Here is an 18,228-nt window from a genome sequence, read left to right as displayed (position 1 = left end):
GAGATTGCTCTCACTGTTGCCATTAATCAGAGCTCCTCTGCTGCTGATTGAGGAGGGTAATATGAACAGGAATACCAATGAGTGGAGGAATGTGCACGGGCTGAAAAATGGCAGAATAACTCAGCCATTCAGACAGCCAAGTGCTGTGTGCAGTCTAAACACAACCTTGTCCCATCCTTACCAGGAATGAAGTCTATTACCATTTGACCGTGTTCTCAGATAGGGATTATATCTGCTGCACACCCACTGAGACTGAGACAATTTGTTTTTTGACAGCTATTGGAAAACCGTGTACCACAGTCATATTGGTACTTTGGAAACAGCATGATGCAACATCTAAAACACAAATTTGTTTCATTGATTGAAGAAAACTGGACCAGACTCAGGCACTGGGGAGCTTTGCACTCATAAATTGAATCTATAAATTTGCCTGCATGCAGTTAATGCCCCGAGAATAAGGATAGTTTTTAGAACTCATCTGGGGGTTTGTTTTTCATATTTTGAATCTTCCATTCACGTAATTGTAATTTCCAAGCCTTTACAAGTAACTGTAACTCACATTAGTGACCAAGAAATTTAAAGGAATAATTTCACAGTGCAGAGAGCATGTGACATACAGGTCTGCGGATACGTAACAAGCACCATATTAGGACAGGGTGGCATAAATACTGGAAACCAAGAAATAGTGCTGCACGCCACAGGCAGATAAAGAGTTCGGTTTGGGCGCTGGGGTGACTCTGGTATTGTGCTTCATTGTGAGCAACATATTGTTATAGGGACAGCTATTATTACTGTTATAATATACACAATCAACCCAACATTTGTCTGGTAGAATTTCCTGATTTTCTACGTGGTCCTGAATGTCGCAGCGACTGATTCCTGCCTGCAAACTCCTTCAAAAACCCAAATTCATCGTCTTTAAGCTTCAGTATTTGAGATATAATGAGGTGACTGTGGCTTGATTGGCTGGAAGAAAGGGAAACAGCTGTCCTGGCTCCTTCAAAGCAGTAACAAAATTTTACTTCCATCATCCTAACACATTTTCTTTGTTTTTGGCTTCTTTTTTTTCACCTGTCAGCAGAGCAGACAGATGCAGAAGTTTCATCAATCGTCATGTCTAATTTTTGTCCAAAGAGTGAATGAGAAGCCAGCAATATTACAACTGCCGTATTTGATACAGGCAGCATTAGGCAGCGTTTTGGTTTATTTCAGTTTCATTAGCAAACTGGAACACCGTGATGCAATGTTTGCAAGGCACAGACTTGGATTATTTTTGCATCACACGTTCTCTTAAGCCCGAGGGCACACGTATGCGCATATATTTTCTCAATAACTGTGCTCACATAAACACACACAGATCCCGATGTGGAGATCATGACTTATCACACACAGCGCTCCATCATACAGTCACCCACATCTGCTGCCCTTTCCGATTACTCCATCCTCCTTTACCTCCCCTTCTGCCGAATCCTTTTTTCTTTCCCGCTCCTGCAACCATCCGCGTTATCCCCCCATGCCCCGGCCCCCGACTTCCTTTTCTTAGTGCTCTGCAGACTATCCTTCCGTGCCAACCAAAATGAACAGAATTCCTGAGGACATTGGAAGGTAGCCGGGACGCACGTCAGCTGGCACATTTTTACTCTGGTGTGATGTCCTCTGAGCCTCAGATGGCATGTTAACAACCTGGAAAAAAGGACCACAGAGTGGTTTCAATACACCTCGCATGATTGAAACCGAAAAGTGTTTGTTTTTTTTTCTTCACATGTGCACACTGGTTAGAATGCCAGCATTAGACAGCAGGTATGATTTTTCCCCTCTCTGAATGGGTGGAAGCATTGATGGAAAATACCATTGTTGCATTTCAGCGACTATACGGGACAATCAGAGGAGCTCTGTCTGTTTGGGCAGATGCAGTTTGCTGCAGTCTCTGCAGGTTTGTTTTTTTTTAACCTCTTCCACCATTTCCAGAGAAGGATAAATGACAAAACCATGTCAGGCTGGCGATGCAAAGAGGATAATTAGGATTCACGAAACACAGTTTGTCCTCAAAAGCAAATCACATCCCTGGTGCTCAGGGGCTACCAAGGCACAGATCATTTTATATATCAGCACCTAGCAACTGGCAGATGGAGTGAACTTAGTGCAGGCTGCCAAAGCTGATAGGACACTGCAGGACTGCAAAATGAGCTGTGATGATTCCCCTGCTGAGGCCAACAAGGGAGACATACCTCATTAAGATGCAGCGCATCCTTGAATGCCCGGCCACACTTTACAGCAGCAAGTTGCTCTTTTGCAAAATATATTTACAGAGCTATTGAAAACATACCATTTGGAAGCAAATAGCTGCAAAGCAAACACACACCAGCTTGGCAGTAACAAAATGTATTTTATTAGAGCATCAAATACAAGTAAGGCTGTATAGTTTCCAGTTCAGATGAGTAACATTGCACATTGAAGCAGTGGCACACACACAGTATCATAACATGGAAAACAATAAGGCCTTTGTATGAGACATGTAGGCTATTGTTGCTATTGATTACTGCACGGACATGCTGGCAAAACCACATAGTGAGTCATCGGGAATTCTGTCCATCTCCTTATTAGTATAATACCATAACGCTGTACTGCATGGAGAGGGACAGGCCATTAAAACGGCACCTGTGGTGAGGGCATAAACATGTGTTCCTCATAAATATCCATCCTGAAGACGACTACAAAAAAAAATCCCCACCTCTTTTTCTACATGCAGGTAGACGAATACTCTCATTACAAATCCCCTTCGTGTCTTGAAGGAAAGCAGAGGTGAATGTTGTCCTTTATCTGCTTTGATGTGGCATGTTCGAGGGTCCCTGGAGGCCCTTGGCAGACTCTCGCTGCTGAGACTGCAGGTACTGTATAAACACACCAATCCGCAGCTCAATGTCACCCACCGCCTTCTTAACAGTCTGCTTATTTTTCTCTCATCAATATAGCCTACCCTTTTTTCCATTATTTCGTATCACATTACTAACCCTTATTCGTCCACAGCTTAATTCTGTAAATTACAATTTATTGCATTAACCTGCTGATGTCACCCTGCCTTCTCGTTATTAGAAGAGAAGCTGGATTAGTGCAGAACGAAACTCATTTAGATACTTTAATGCTAAAACAAAGGAGGGGCAGAGAAGATATGAAACAGAGGCAAGAAAATAAAGAGTTAGAGACACTGAGAACAAGAGCCGCGAGAAGAAAGAGAGACAAAAGCGAGGGAGAGACTCCTGGGACGGACCAACAGGGCTGCGGCGAGTGGAGCTTAATTTCCCAACACCATCTGTTACCAGTCCCTGGATTGAAAGCTCCACTTATGTCAAACCTCCCACCACAGAGTCTTTTTCTCGTCTGTCCCCAGTAACTCTTCGCGCTCCACACCTATGTAGCATACTCTATCTTCCTCTACAGGGCAGATAAGACACTTAAGATGAGATAATCTCAATCTGAAAGCAATTTTCCAGCTCGTGGCAAGGAAAAAGAAAACCATGCCGTGCTGGAAAAATATGCTCAACTTTACCAGCTCACTGCACACTTAATTAGTGGAGTCTTCATACAGGAACTCCTTTCTGTTGTGTCGCGGTCCAAATGATCTCGATAAACTCAGTGTTTAATCTTTGCCGACTGGCACAGATTAAAGGAAAAGCCCATCGGGGCTGCCCGGTATATATAGGGCTTTCTACTGGGAAACAAGAGCCCATGACACAAAATGTGTCAATGGAAGTGGCTCCAAGGTACTGCCCCCCCCTCCCATCCCTTTTTTCCCGGTGGTGTGTACACTGAGGACTCCGGTAGAGAAGTGTCTGACCTACATTTAACAGTGCAAAGGCATGGAAATATGTCAAACTGCAAGGTTGAACAGAATTATATACATTATGTGGAACACAGAGCTTGAGCGTGGTCCCTAACTTGCACATGTTACATCAGATTGGACAAAGTAGTTGCTGCACTTTGGATAATGCTATTTTGGGGGTAGAGGTTGTCATTTTTAGCAGTGCATTAGTGCCTGTCAGATTGCATTTTCCTTGTTGTATGCTATTATTCATTACTTTAAAGTGTGCACTCAATCTGCCACGAGGAGTTTTCCTCTCCTCTTTAGCTTCTTGCAATCATTTCTCCTACAAGAAGAAATTCTAACCACACAAGAAAGCAAGACACTGGCGCAGAAGCATGGAGTGAGGGTAACCCTGAGGACAGAGTATTCCTTGGCATTTTAATCACTTCATTTACAGTCTCTCAGGGTATTCTGATGCAAATTATCTGAAAAGGTCACACTGCAAAGAGGGATATCTATTCTGTTCCAAATGGTATTTATTTATAAACAGGTCCAAACACTGACTAACCTGTGTATTAGTATTATTTAGTCATCACTGACCTTCATATAAAAAAAGGTTTTAGATCGAAAAGAGTTAAAATACCTAATTTGTCAGGTGACCACCCTTTTAGTAGCAGCTTCAGCACATCAAACCAGTTTCATATTTTCAATGAAAGGAGCCCCTATGTGGCCACTCGTGTTATTACAGCAAAAGCTTTCTAATCAAACAAAAGCTGGTGCGCTCACTGGCCACTTAGGTACATCTGCTCAACCGCTTGTTACTTCAGATATCTAATCAGGCAATCAAATGTCAGGGACTCAGTGCACATACACATGATCAAGACGACCTGACGTGATTTTAGTGAGTTATAACTTGTTAACCTGCATGTTTTATGAGAATTGACAGCCTGAAATACAGAAAATTTCCAGTGAGCAAAATGAAAATGCCCAGTCAATCAAAAGAAGTCATTCGGGTTTGAGTTGATAGGAAGGCAAATATAACCCAAATAAACTTTTATTACAAGCAAGGTATGCAGAAGAGCGTCCCAGAACACACAACAAACGGAAGCTGGAAGCAGATTGGCTACAGCAGCAAAGACTGCAGCAGGTCCCCACTCCTGTCAGCTAAGAGGAGGAAACTGAAGCTACAGTTTGCACAGACTCTACAATATTAGCAAAGCAGAGGAGTCTTTATTTCTGCTGTGACACTTGGATGATAGGCCCAGACATTTCAGGTCCCTGAGAACAAACTATGAGTTATTTAAACACCACAGTCTACCTGATTATTGCTGCTGTGTACCGATCTTCTGATGACTACTTCCAGGAGGAAAACACTTTTAGGGTGTGGTGAAATATCTCCAATGAATGTTACCAGCACCTTGTTGAACCTGCATCATGGAGAGTAAGGGCAGATTTCAAGACATAAAGGAGGTCCAACCTGGTACTATCAAGATGTACAGATATAGATTTTTGCAATGGTCTTGGAGGAACATTGTCTCGCTTCACTGTGTACTGTACCACTGGACATGGTTGAAATGACAATGAAGCCACTTGACTTGATGTACCTAATAAAATGGCTATTGAATCAGATTTACTGACCCTGCATTTAGATTATTTACATTAAAATATAAAACCTTTGCATTATTTAATGAGTTGTACAAGTGAATAATTGAAGAATAAAACAAAACAAACAAAAAAAAAATCACTTGTTGGCTGCTTGACAGTAATGTTACAGCAAAGCCACTGGATGTCACCATGGACACTGCGTGTGTCAATTAACTATGTAAATATGTAACTTGTGTTCATCATATTTACTGCACTCACACTGGAAAACTGGCCCAGAGTCCTTAGTAATGAAATTCACAGATGTCAAAGCTACAAATATCAGCTTTTCCAACAGCTTCTACTCGGCAGCCTACAAAAACACAGCAGGTCATTCAGATCAGAAGGCTGGCTGCCAGCTATCTGACTTTTCACTCCTCGAGTGTTTTACAGAAACACTCAAACACCTGCTGGCTTCTTTCAAAGTCTAGAGTTTAAAAACATATGTTCAATTCAATTCTTTCAAAAACAAATAAACACAAAGACACATTTTTCCAATTTTTTCCAAACTTTATTTGATGACAATATACAAGAACATCTTGAGCACGGAGACCCTCCCTGGCTGTCTGGGATCACTGTGGGGAAGAAAAAAAAAAATCAATACCACAGCAAATTTAATTTAAACTACAGCAAAAGAAAACCTCACAGGGAGTTTCAGTAAGTTAGAAGAGTGCAAATAAAGACAAATGTTCACAAAAAAAAGTTGCATTTTTTGTTGGGACAGTTTAAATTCACACTTGAATGCAGTCTGAGTAAGACATTTTACTTGAAGAACATAATGTCCAGAGTAAAATTCACACATCGACAGGCTTTTAGTTGAGCTTCCTCCCACACAAAACAAGCTAAAACCCACATGCTACACTCTGCTTCTATTAACTACAGATATGCACTATCAAAGCAGTCTGTTCAAATCTAAGACAGAGTGGGAAAAGCCCACTGTAGCAGATAAAGTGGTAGAATGGGCTGGAGTAGTGGGAAAACACATAAGCTGGGAGTTTAAAAACACCATTGCGGGGGGTGAAAAACACTGAAGGAAAACTGCAGGGAAAATAAGGGATGACATGCACGGCAAAGCTCAGGTCTATCAGCGTCTGATGTGCAACACATTAGCACACCATGCTTGTTCTGCTTCTATACCTGCAGACTGACACTTCATTTCTGCAAAAGAAATCCATGGGAAGCAAAATCAAGAACAAAACATGGCACAAAAACGATGTTAACATGTTGAAAATTGAAACGTGGAATAGAAAAGAGCTCTGAATGGACCCGAGAGTTTTGACCAAGGCCAACAGACAGCACCACAGGCATGGCTGGACAGTGTCAATATTTTCCTAGCCAGCTGTGCTGTAGCTATTCCAGATGCAGTGAATTGGGCTAAAACACTGTCCAGCTGGGCTGTGACATTCAGAGATCTATTCTATGTGACTGATGCCAAAGAGGGTACAGAAGTATGCAGGGTTTCAAGAGATTACATAATCATTTAAGCACTACTTTGATTTATTGTTTGGGCGATTTCCTCGCTATGTTAACAGGTTTATAAAACTACAACACTATTAGTTTACAGTAGTACTTGTTAGTACTAGGAGAAGGGATGGGTAGTATTATGTATTAACCGGTGGGGTCAGATCCTTTCATATTGGATGAGTGTACATCCAAAGACAAAAGCACTACAGCTTTAGTGAAAAGATGGATCAGGGGTGGTGCAAAAGCAGGAGTTACTGAGCTACTGAATGTAACTCCTGGATTATCTGCACACTGCATTTAAGTCTATTTCTGGAAAGCATTTACCTTCTACAGTTTCCGAAGACAATGAGATATGATTGGAAAGATGACAAAGGAAATTAAAATAGCAGAAGAGTTGTGGAGAAACAAAGATTAGCAGGGTAGAATAAAAGGACAGGTGTGTAATGAAAATCAAGAAATACAGAGATTTCACAGTAGCTTGGATAATGGTCAAGACTATTTCCCCGTGGAAAACTATGAGGTTGGTCAACGAGTGCTCACGATACCTTTTTGCCAGCAGCGCCAACACTGGCCTTCTTGACGCCTCGTACTTTCTTCATTCTGTTCTTGCGTTCCTTGCGCTGTTTCCTGGAGGTCTTCTTTTTCTCATAGAGACCGTGCTGAGGACACAAAGACAAACGCATTTTATTTTACAGACTGTAAAAGAACATGGGAAACCTCGAGACTGTGAGAGGCTTTTAAAAAGACCCGTCAGAGTCAGAGCTATTAACGGTTTATATTTCGTAGTTAGTTTTTCATTTTATTTCATTCTCACTTTTTATTTTTAATAATTTAGTTTAATTTCGTTTCTAGAGTGGATTTTCTTGTTTCATTGTTCTTATTTTTATTAGTTCAAGTGTTAGTTTTTGTCTCTTTAAATACTACTGTATGACAATCACATGTCACAGGCAAAGTTTAGGAAACTCAGTGCAGGCATAAGAACTTTAAAAAAAAAAAGACTCAATAGACACATCCTTTTTAATAACAATGTTATCAAACTAAGAAAGGACATTTCCTCTATGTTCAAGGGCTGCTCTGCTAGAGTTCCACCAAAAACTTAAAATCAATCAAATGTAAAACTGTGTTCAGTATCTAGTTTACAGGAGGGCTGAACCAATTCACCGTTAGCACTTCTTTATCAGAGATACTATCATTATTACTAACAGGAACACATTTTCTTCTTTTAAATACAGGCTACTGCAAAAAATGAATTAGTGGTAGTTCAAGGCATCATTAAACTGTATGTCCACCCAATGGCTCTGACCCCACTGTTTTTAATACTCTCTGCTCCACTGCATGGCATACGATGGAGACGTCCTCAGAACTGATTCTGAAAATGCAACAGTGTTTTGCTGCTGTAGATCTTTTTTAGGCAGCATGTGTACTGAAGCTTGACTATCCTTACATGCTGAAAAGGACAGGAAACATCACACACACATAGGGCACAGCAAAACAACTAAGTGGAAGAGGGGGACTAGTGCAACTAGTTGGGGGTACAGAAGTACTTTGCGATGCTTCCTTGAAATACTGGTTGCTATTTTATTTGAGACAGCTTGCCACTGTAAAATCAGCTATGGTCCATGGTATATGGATGGTTAGTCTAATGCAATGTAGCCAACATTATACCTGTACAACGATTAGGAGGCCACTCAACAACCATCCTAATAGTTCAGTGTGTTTTAACAGACTGTTAAAAATGTTTCAATAAATGGTCTGCTACAATCAAATCAGCAAACATCTTGATTTAAATACATGGGAGAACCTTTTTCCTCCTCCACGGTGCCATATTGGGTACAGAGAATTAGGCACTTCTCGTGATATTGGTTTCCTGAATCTCTGGTATCATGACTCAAGCAGGGTCTTCATAGCAAGGTGCTAACTATTTTGACAAACGCGTATCCTGATAAGTCAATAGAAGCCCCATCATTTTCCCTTTCTATATCTCTCCAACATACCGCATGTTTATATGCATCTACATGCAGAATATCAGCCAATATCCCTGTCACATTTTACTCTGTAAAAACATCAAATCTGGTACTAATCTGGCTCTAGTTCAAGATAATAAATACTACGTCCTAATGTCATCAAAAGCTCTTCTCGGGTAAAATAATATTCCATAACATTACACTGGAGGTCCAGACTCGTGCAAAATTTGTGAGATGGCTGAGAGAACATACATCTCCTGCTCATATATACCAATTTCAACAGACAGCTCTCTGATTTTTGTATAGCCACTTGTGTTGACTTGACTTGGCAAAGTTATTCAAAACTCACCCTGGCCAGTCTGTGCTTGGGCTCATTCTTCTTGGCATAATCTAGGGAGTCGTACACCATGGCAAAGCCTGTTGTCTTGCCGCCACCAAACTGAGTCCTGAAGCCAAAGACGAAGACGACATCAGGGGTGGTCTTGTACATCTTGGCGAGCTTCTCCCTGATTTCAGTCTTTGGGACTGTGGCCTTGCCGGGATGGAGGACATCGACGACCTACAGAGAGGAAGGGCAGGCGATAAATGTGCTGCTTCAGGACTAGAGCTTAAGCTCGAGATGTGATCAACTATGAACATGAGAGCCCTTACCATTTGCTTCCTCTGAAGCAGTCGGTTCGTCATGAACTTGCGGGTCCTGACTGTTACAGTGTCGTTCTGAAGACGAAAAGAAATTATGCATTAGCAACGAGAAAACTGCTGTACTTGTAAGAGCCTCATAATAGTGAAGATAGAGGCTCACCTGTCTCACCCTACCTAAATACCACTATGTTGACATAACCGTTAAGTCCTCGACTCTCCTAACGTTTACACGGTGTGTTAACTTAGAAATAAAACAACTAATTGCTGTAAAGCCTATTTCTGTCCGTTACTGAAGTGTTCTTGTGGTACTTTAACAAACATGCTAGCCTAACGTGTGGGCCGCCATTAGTGTAATTATGCTAACGTTAGCTGCCATAGGTAGGACTGTAAGCTGCGCTACTTTGTGTTTATTTTCTAAATTAACGTATTATCTAAGCGTGTTAATGTGGCCATGTGGTGCATAGAAAACAATTTACAACGACTGGAAAGACGAGTGTAGCCTCTGGTGTGTGCAATATGCGGATCGACCTCAGTCAGACTAGCATCCTGACGGTATCTCTGAAATTTCTCTAAGATCGTTTCACACTACAACAATATCAACATTTTATTATAAAGCAGCTCTAAAGGATCACTTGGTCTGAGAGAAATGTGTGTTGGTGAACGGATGGCCTCGATGATCGACAGATTTTACTCGCAATTTTCACCACAAGACTCACCATCTTGACGCCGGCCTCGCTCAGGGACGTAGAAAAGGAGGAAGGACCAGCAGGCAACCGGATTAATGCCTGCACAAAATTTAGCGAGCATGTTACTCGTACTGCCTGATGGAAAAGATGATATCGGCGAAATTTTATTTTATTTCGGTTTCTAACAATATTTAATAAATGTGAAAACATTTTAATTACGCTACAAAGAAATAGAGCCTATTATATGATACTTTTAAAGAAAAATCCAGAACTTTCCTCACCATAAAAACATTTGGCGTTTGAGGTAAAAACTGTGGACGTTTGTTTCTGCCACTTAAAAAATTGTTTTTCATCGGAAAAAATACTTTTTTTCCATTTACAAATCAAAATTCTTGTTGCTATACAAAATATCGGGTTATTTTTAAAAAAACAAACAGGTTCTTATCTCAAACGCTTAGATCATTAGCTCAAAAATTTTGACTTAATTTACATTTTAGATTCTCGGAGTTTTTAGTAATTTTCGCATTGGTTTGAGTAAGTCAGTCCAACAAAACTTGTTTTCAGTGAAGGAAACAAACTTCCAGAGAAAAATGACATAATGAACAACACTTCTGGCAGTTCTTCAGTTCACTAGACATCAATTCTCATTTTATAGTCATTAATTTTAAGAGATGGACAGAAAACACAACACAGCTAACAACATATTTTTTTTAATACTGTAACATACTGGGCTGAACCTTTTAGGTAGGACCAAATTGCTTTTTGATGAAAACATTTCATTTCCAAACTGCGCTGGAAAAAAGGACACTGTAAGTGCAGGTTTTTGTCAGGGTAACTCCAAACACACACCTCTTTTGGAGCTTCAAGATCCATCCACTTTAACAATGCCCATCCCCCTAAAAAAAAAAAAAAAAAAAAAAAATAGGGAGATGACTATATAGTTTTTGGAGTAAAATTAGGGAATAGACTAAGTGTAGAGCTCAATTTCCAAACACAGTTTAAAAATATTTTTTTCTTTTTAAACCAAGTATAGGTCAGATTTGTTTCTATATGTACATACATATGTAGTTATTGAAGAGATTATGAAAGAGCAGTAACAGAGATAGGATTAAGTATTAAGCAGTTTTCCAAACATGTAAAGTGAGTGGTGCAGTGTTGTTGGTGGTAATTCAGTATCCTCCCTCTTGTTTATTATGCACTTTTGAAATAGAGCAATCAATTTACTTATGAACGTAAACACCAACAACACACCAAACACCATTTCTTTTTTTTTAAGAAAGTACGTTACATGCACTATTGTGTTAGATGGTAATAGGTGGTTGGCTAAACAACACTCAATGAATAAAAGACATAGGAAAATGTTTACAAGGGTGATCAGATAAGAAAGATCAACTTCAGCACACCTGTTTGCACGAGTGTGATTCTGCCTCTCCAAGTTGCCAAAACCACACACAAAGAAGAAAAATAAAGCCCCCAAAAAATCTTGTTTTTCCTTTGTTACAGAATTTTATTGATCTTGCAGCAACAGTGTCCACTGGCATTGGAGTCTCATTTAAAATAAACGTCATTTAAAAATCAGAACAAAAGATTACAGTAAAGTTGGTTTCAAATTTGTCTCTCAAAGCATAATATTAAGCCCTCTTTGTGAAACTGAAGTCACTGGAAAGAAATCTGCCGTGTAAATTATAATGCCGTAAAGACTTATCACGAAACATGGCCAGAATTAATAACGGCAAAAAGAAGAAAAAAAATAAAATAATCTGACAGACATCAGAGGTTCCAGTCTTACTGAGAAACAAACTTCATGTTGAGTCATTTACCGAATTCAGAGCTGCTACTTGGACAGAGTACAGTTAGCAGGTATGAATATGATTTGTGGTGTTAAAAAGAAAAAATATTATTTGAACATGAGTGTGCGGTACTCTCACATTGCCAACTTCAATATCCCATATTTACCATTGCACTTCAAAACTTCACAGCTGTTTGAGGATAGAAAAATGGCAAAGAAAATAAAAAGTATTCCTTTTGCTCAATTGCCAAGTACAATGTTACCTGTTCAATGTTGCAGTGAAAAAATAAACATCTGTTGGAAAGTACAAATTGATGACCAGGTATCTAGTTACTGCATTTCATGTAAAGTAAGGCATGGGCAGGCGTGACTCATGAGATGAACAAGGTAATCTAAAATGGGTTAAGGACACTGGGGGACAGATTTGTTGATTACAGCATCCATCAAGCCTGATGCAAACAGTTTGTTCTGGCTGCAATTCAACAGGCTTGACAGTGCCCATATCCAAACAAATTCACTCAGTACTAAGAAACCGTATTAAAAAATAAAATGCATATAAAACATCTGGACTATTTCAAGTTTTCCAAAATCTTGTATCGCACCAAAAACATCAGCAGGATATTAACCGTTTCCATGTTCTTCTAAATGTTTTTATCTGGTTTGGAAAGCTCCCAGCACATGGTGCCAAGTATCCTTCGATTTTATCAAATTATGAATGCAGAGCACCTGCCAACACAAGATCAAAGTGTAGTAAAAAAAAAAAAAAATAATAATAATTTTTTTGGCAGATGAGAAACATGAAAATAAAAATCACAGCGAGGCCACGGTCGTGATGAAATGAGTGGCTTTATATTGTTACACTGAAATGTAACTAAAATCAAAAGCTTGTTTGTCAGTTGCCAGGTTGAAACCTTACATAAGTGGGAAGTACAATCATTTTTTGATTAAAAACCGCTCAATCGCAGGCTAAAATTCATTTAAAAAAAAAAAAAAAAAAAAAAACAACAACAAACAAACAAAACAAAAAAACAAAACAAAACATAAAAGCCAAACAAACAAAAAAACAAAACATATCTTGGAAATTGGAAACTTGTGCACCCTTGTGTTGATAATGAAGAGTGAAGTCTTGGAATAGCATGAAATCTTCACCTAATTGAAAACACAGCATCCCTTTACAAACCATCACTGGAAACTAAAGAGTCCAACTGATAATAATAATAATAATAATAATAATAATAATAATAATAGACTGTGGGGCTTTTCAAGTAGTTTCAAAACAATTTAAAAAAAAAAAAAAAAAAAAATCACTGAAATATCATGCTAACAAGGGTCTTCAAAACCAAAGACTGTGTGGAATTTCATATGTTTCGATTGATTCCGAGGCAAAGAAAAAAGAAAAAATTTAAAAAATAACCACTTCCTCTCCCAATTAACGTGGATTATTTCCTGTTTTACGTCTCTGCTGGGGGACTCCCGAGAAATTGGACTAATTTGTTTGGGCATTCTGGGAGAAGCTCCCGTGTTGTGAAGTTAATTTGTACTGCAACTGGTAACCATGGAAATCTATTCAAATAAACCGAGTTTCCAGCAATGGCCAAACTGTACCTGTATGATAGACTGAATCCCCATGGTTTACACACATTACATCCAGCAGTGAGACAAAGAGCTAAAGAAGATGGCTGCCATGAGGGCTCACGACATTGGTTTCTACAAGCCAAGCCACTGGCACACGTGTTGCCAGGTTATTTCCTTTTGCTGGTGTGGTTCCAGTCGGTTAGATGTCCATTTCAAACTGAGCATCATCACCTTTAAAGCACAAAGAAAGGGGAACAGGACAAGTAGGTATTGAGATGTGTCTAGAAGAGGCAGATTAATTAATCAATATGTGGAACAGTGGATCTTTTACCAGTTGTAGGCTTCCCATCGTGGTTGGTGACGTGGTTGTTGGCTTCATTCTTCCGGTTCTCAGTCAGAACATTTAGACTGGTCACGCCAGGGATGACAGGCAGGTGAGCCGGTGGAGTCTGGGCAATGGGAGAATTGCGCCGATCCAGGAGGAACTTGCGGTCGTAGATGATCCGGGTTCCTGAAACGGGAAACATCAAGTTTCTGCTACCTTTCAAAGAGATGGTGAATATGGGTGCAGCTTAATTTGTTTAAAGGCAAAAGCCTGGTCTTCATCCACAGGGACCAGATTCAACTATATGCAATAACATTAGTGAAGCCAACTTCCTGCACATATTTCCCCATTAGGTTCTGAGTTTCCCTGTACACACTATTGTCTAATAATTTCTGAATAAACGTACTAAAATCTGCAGTCTTGATGGCCATGGTGACATCACAGTATTTGCATTCGTGGCTGACTCAAGATGCAGTTTGACCTTTTTCCTCTTCTCCATAGCAGGCAAACACAGGTGAAACTAATAACATTAACATCAGCTTGTTCACAATAACGGCAGCACAGGTCAAGTTGATTTCATCAGCAGCACCTGTGTGACTGATCAAATCAGCTGAGCTTCTTCAAATTTTAGTTTCACTTCTTCCTCTCAGGCGTTTTCTTCCTGCTCCTAAGAAACCCCATCTATTCATTATTCTAGCCTAAAACTAAATGTGCATTTAGAGTGTAGTTGAGCAGTTTCATTTCACTGTAAACTGACTGTCCTTTTGTGGTTGTAATGCTTAATACAGACATTTCCTGTACAAACCGTTTGCTGATAATGAAAGAAAAACAGTGCTGTGTAATCCTGCGCACTGTTTTTTTTTGGAGACCTATAATGTAAATGTTCCTCTCTTTGCCTGTATCTGTGCTAAAGTCCATAAATGCAATAAATGTTACAGTCTACACAAAAAGGTCCAGATATATTTTTGTAGTGCATCTTTGAGGTATTTTTGTTCGTTTCCCCAAAAATAATTAACACAATTCAGCAGCTACATACTGAACATAGAATACAGAAACAAAGTATCCAATATTGATAATATTGATATTAGGATCAAACCACCCACTTCTAGAAATGAATGCTTTAACAGAAAGTCTCTATGTAAGTACTATTACTATGCAGAATAAAGCATATCAGTGATGCCAGTCAGGCAGGAAAATTGTGTAAAATTGTCCTTATTGGAAAGGATCCTTTAGTGCGGGCATGTCAAACTCATTTTACATTGTGGGCCTCATTACAGCCCATTTTGATCTGAAATGGACCTGTGAAACTGCCCTTTCAGCAACTGAAAACAGTTCAACTACACATTTAATCTGCATTAAATATGAGAAAAATAAACAAATGCTCATTCTCAACAATACTTCTCTGTTTCTCTGCATGGTAAAGAAATGTTGCTGTAGTAAACGAAATAAATCTGTCAGCACAACTCTTTGGGCTTACATTGTAACAAATAAACGTGGAAATTTACAGAAGGTTCTGGTAGGCCCATACTGTGCTATAATTACAAAACCAAGTTTCTGTTCATTTACAGGACTTGTTTTACTGCAGACCTATTGTCAAAACATTTAATTCATTGTTTATGTGTTACTTAATCAATTGTACGTATACACTGACAAAGTGGAGATCTTTATGTGCAGAAAAAAACCTGTATAAAACTTATTAAAATACATTTAAAAGTCCAAAATTTATGCCCTCTTTCACATTTTCCATCGCCATCCAGTGGGCTGGATTGGAGTCTTTGCCGGGCCAATTCTGGCCCCTGGGCCTTATGTTTGGCAACCCTGCTTGAGTCCTTGTAGAAATCAAGTATTATGAACTGAAGCTAAAACATATGGAAGCTTGTTTCTGCCACTGAAAAACTAAATTTCTTGCGATCCATAAGTCAAAATATCGACTTAATAACTCATTTTGAAGTTAGTAACTTAATAAGTCAAAACTTCGACTTATGCATGAAAAAAAAATCCCAGTGGTGAAAACGAGCTTCCACAGAGACACGCCTTTACCTGTAATCTAACGATCATCAGATTTCTGCTCACCACCGCTGGCAAATGTAACAAGTACACCTTTATACACAGTTTCAGGTAACGATGCACTAATGGAATCTCTGCGTTGCCAACGAGCCAATCAGGCAGCAGCTAGAGCGCACGGGGGCGGGGCTAAGCTTTGTTTTTGTTTTCATCTGGATGACAAGGCAGCCTAGGCCAACACTGCCAGGCACAGTTGAAGCTTAGCTGAGACCACAAGCACCACCTCACTCCAAATTCCCCTCTTTCCCTACAAATCGACGACAAAGCAGGCGAGCTGCCCTCTCACCTCCAGGAGTGGTAGAGAATAAAGTGCCTCCGGGGGTGGTACAATAGTCATGAGGTAGCTGCGTTGTGTCGTTGATCAACACCGTCTTGGTCGGGATGGCCCTGCTCTCGCTAAGCTGACGACTGGTCGACATTTTTGTTTAGCGCTGATTTGGTGACAAATCCAGCAGCTACAGAAAACTGGGGTGTTTGTTTCCCGACGGACGGTGGAAACCCGGGCCGTTCCCCACTCTCGTATGTCTTCCCTAAAGCTTTCTTGTCTCTCCTTTCGTCCTCCCAGCCGTCAGCACCGTCCCCTCCCTCAGCAAGGCAGGAAGCACGACAAGCTGCGTCCGGATGTGAGGTCAGCCGTGCGAGGCGTCACTATCGGTTAAAACCTTTTTTTATACGTTAACAGGGAAACCTGTATGTTCTTCGGAAATCATGCATGCTGGCAAGAAATGGATGGACTTGTAGGTGTTTCTGTCATGCAACATAAAAAAACAAAAACAAATGGGGGGACATGGCTGTACATGCATGTATAGTTTCCCCTTTCCTTGCTAAAAGTGAAAACATTATCTTTTATTTTATGAAAAAAGGGTTTAATAGCAGAATAGGAGGCGGTTATAATTAAAATTTATTAAATAATTATAATAATTCTTAAAACTGAGTTTGGTGTTGCTATAAAATATGTACACATCCACGTTAATTTCTATTTTTAAGGTTTCTGAAGAGACAACTATGAGAAGGATGGCAGCAAACGTGAAAGGGAAGGTTTACAAGATGGTAGTGAGACGTGCTATGATGTATGGTTTGGAGATGTTAGCACTGAGAAAAAAAAATATATTGGACAATAGGATGTTTATGATGGAGCTGGCAGGCAAGAGGAAAAGAGGACATCAATGAATCTTGTCCTCAGAAAAGATTCATGGATGTAGGGAAGGAGGACATGCAGAGGGTTGGTGTGATAGAGGGGGGTGCGAGGGAGATGATCTCCAAAACGAGCCATTGGAAGCTTTCTCATAGATGATCACTTTGGGATCATCTACTCCGCTTGCCTCAGAATTGAAGTGTAGTCGGAAGAGGGATTTTAAATCAACCTTTACAAAACACAGATATACCTTAAAGTTTCTGCGAGAATAGAAATAGAGAATAAAAGCTAGTAAAAGCAGTGTTTCTGGGTGCATCACTTGTTGGATGGAGGGCAGCTGGCAGCTGTATCTGGTCATAATGGGTCTGCTGTGTTAACCTCCTGGAGCTCAAAGCAGTGCAGAAGGTGTAGCGTCAGTGGTGAGCTGATCAAATGAATATGATTGTACGGTCACCTCTGAGCACTTATGTTGGCAGTTAGCTGAAAGCATTATCTACAGATCAAAACAAGTATAATGGCAAGGCACTTGGATCCAAAAAAGAAAGGGCAGAAGATGAACTGGACAGCAACAAGTGCAGGAAGCTGAAGCATGATTGACAACTGACAAGAAATAGTGGAAGGAGCTAAGAGTAGTTTGTAGTTATTCATGCAGTTTAGAGCTCCATGCCCAATCCTTTAGCTTAACTATGCACATTCTTGTATGATTCTTTTTCAAAAGAAAAGGTGATTCTCTATGTGTGTGTGATGCAAAGAGTTTCCATGTTTGAGAGTGTGTAATTTTGTGTTATATTGTGTTATAATTTTTGTCAACAGAGACCGGATGTCTGTAAACTAGACCAGACAGAGAACAAACTATAAATTCACAAACTATGCATCTGACGAGCCAGACCAAAATCAATGTACTGGCAAAATGCTTCTTGCACGGATCTGCAGGGCGAGGCCATCTTGTTCCAGTTTGTCACCTGTAGATGGCATTACATGGATTCTCTGTTTCCCCCTTCCAGCAGGTTTATCGGAGAGGAGGCATGAAGTGAAAGTAGGAGATATATGATCATTAGAACCTGAGGTCATCAGTTCTTCCTGCAGGAGGCAATCAGCTAAAGACATTTTTTCCATCTCCTGACAGCAGAGAGGAAGAGAT

At 39.9% G+C, this 18,228-nt stretch overlaps 2 protein-coding genes across 8 annotated transcripts in view; both read right to left on the bottom strand.

Annotated features, from left to right (window-relative positions):
- rps24 (ribosomal protein S24) overlaps positions 1-11,095 on the bottom strand; it is a 64,814-nt gene extending 53,719 nt beyond the window's left edge. For 3 of the 7 annotated variants that reach the window (XM_080287766.1, XM_080287767.1, XM_080287768.1), the window contains exons 1-5: positions 10,481-10,567; positions 10,230-10,334; positions 9,523-9,588; positions 9,221-9,430; positions 7,453-7,566 (exon numbers count right to left, since the gene is read on the bottom strand). In XM_080287766.1, the coding sequence (XP_080143892.1) occupies positions 7,453-7,566; positions 9,221-9,430; positions 9,523-9,588; positions 10,230-10,334; positions 10,481-10,552 (567 nt within the window). In that variant the 5' untranslated portion in view covers positions 10,553-10,567. Of the gene's footprint in view, positions 1-5,932; positions 6,019-6,580; positions 6,602-7,452; positions 7,567-9,220; positions 9,431-9,522; positions 9,589-10,229; positions 10,335-10,480; positions 10,568-11,048 lie in introns of those variants that run through there. The other 4 variants (XM_080287771.1, XM_026190005.2, XM_080287770.1 and 1 more) reach the window with 4 other exon arrangements.
- Positions 11,096-11,685: 590 nt separating this feature from the next.
- On the bottom strand, positions 11,686-16,577 carry eif4ebp2 (eukaryotic translation initiation factor 4E binding protein 2). The gene is made up of 3 exons (XM_026190008.2): positions 16,239-16,577; positions 13,895-14,074; positions 11,686-13,794 (listed from the first exon to the last, which is right to left on the bottom strand). Exons 1-3 carry the CDS (start codon positions 16,369-16,371, stop codon positions 13,763-13,765), a joined length of 345 nt encoding a protein of 114 aa, XP_026045793.1. The 5' UTR covers positions 16,372-16,577; the 3' UTR covers positions 11,686-13,762.
- Between the last annotated feature and the right edge of the window lie 1,651 nt (positions 16,578-18,228).

Source organism: Astatotilapia calliptera, chromosome 13, assembly GCF_964374335.1.
Source record: "Astatotilapia calliptera chromosome 13, fAstCal68.1, whole genome shotgun sequence".
Lineage (NCBI taxonomy): Eukaryota > Metazoa > Chordata > Actinopteri > Cichliformes > Cichlidae > Astatotilapia > Astatotilapia calliptera.
Note: the sequence above shows the minus strand (reverse complement) of the source record. Positions and strands in the feature narration are given on the sequence as shown.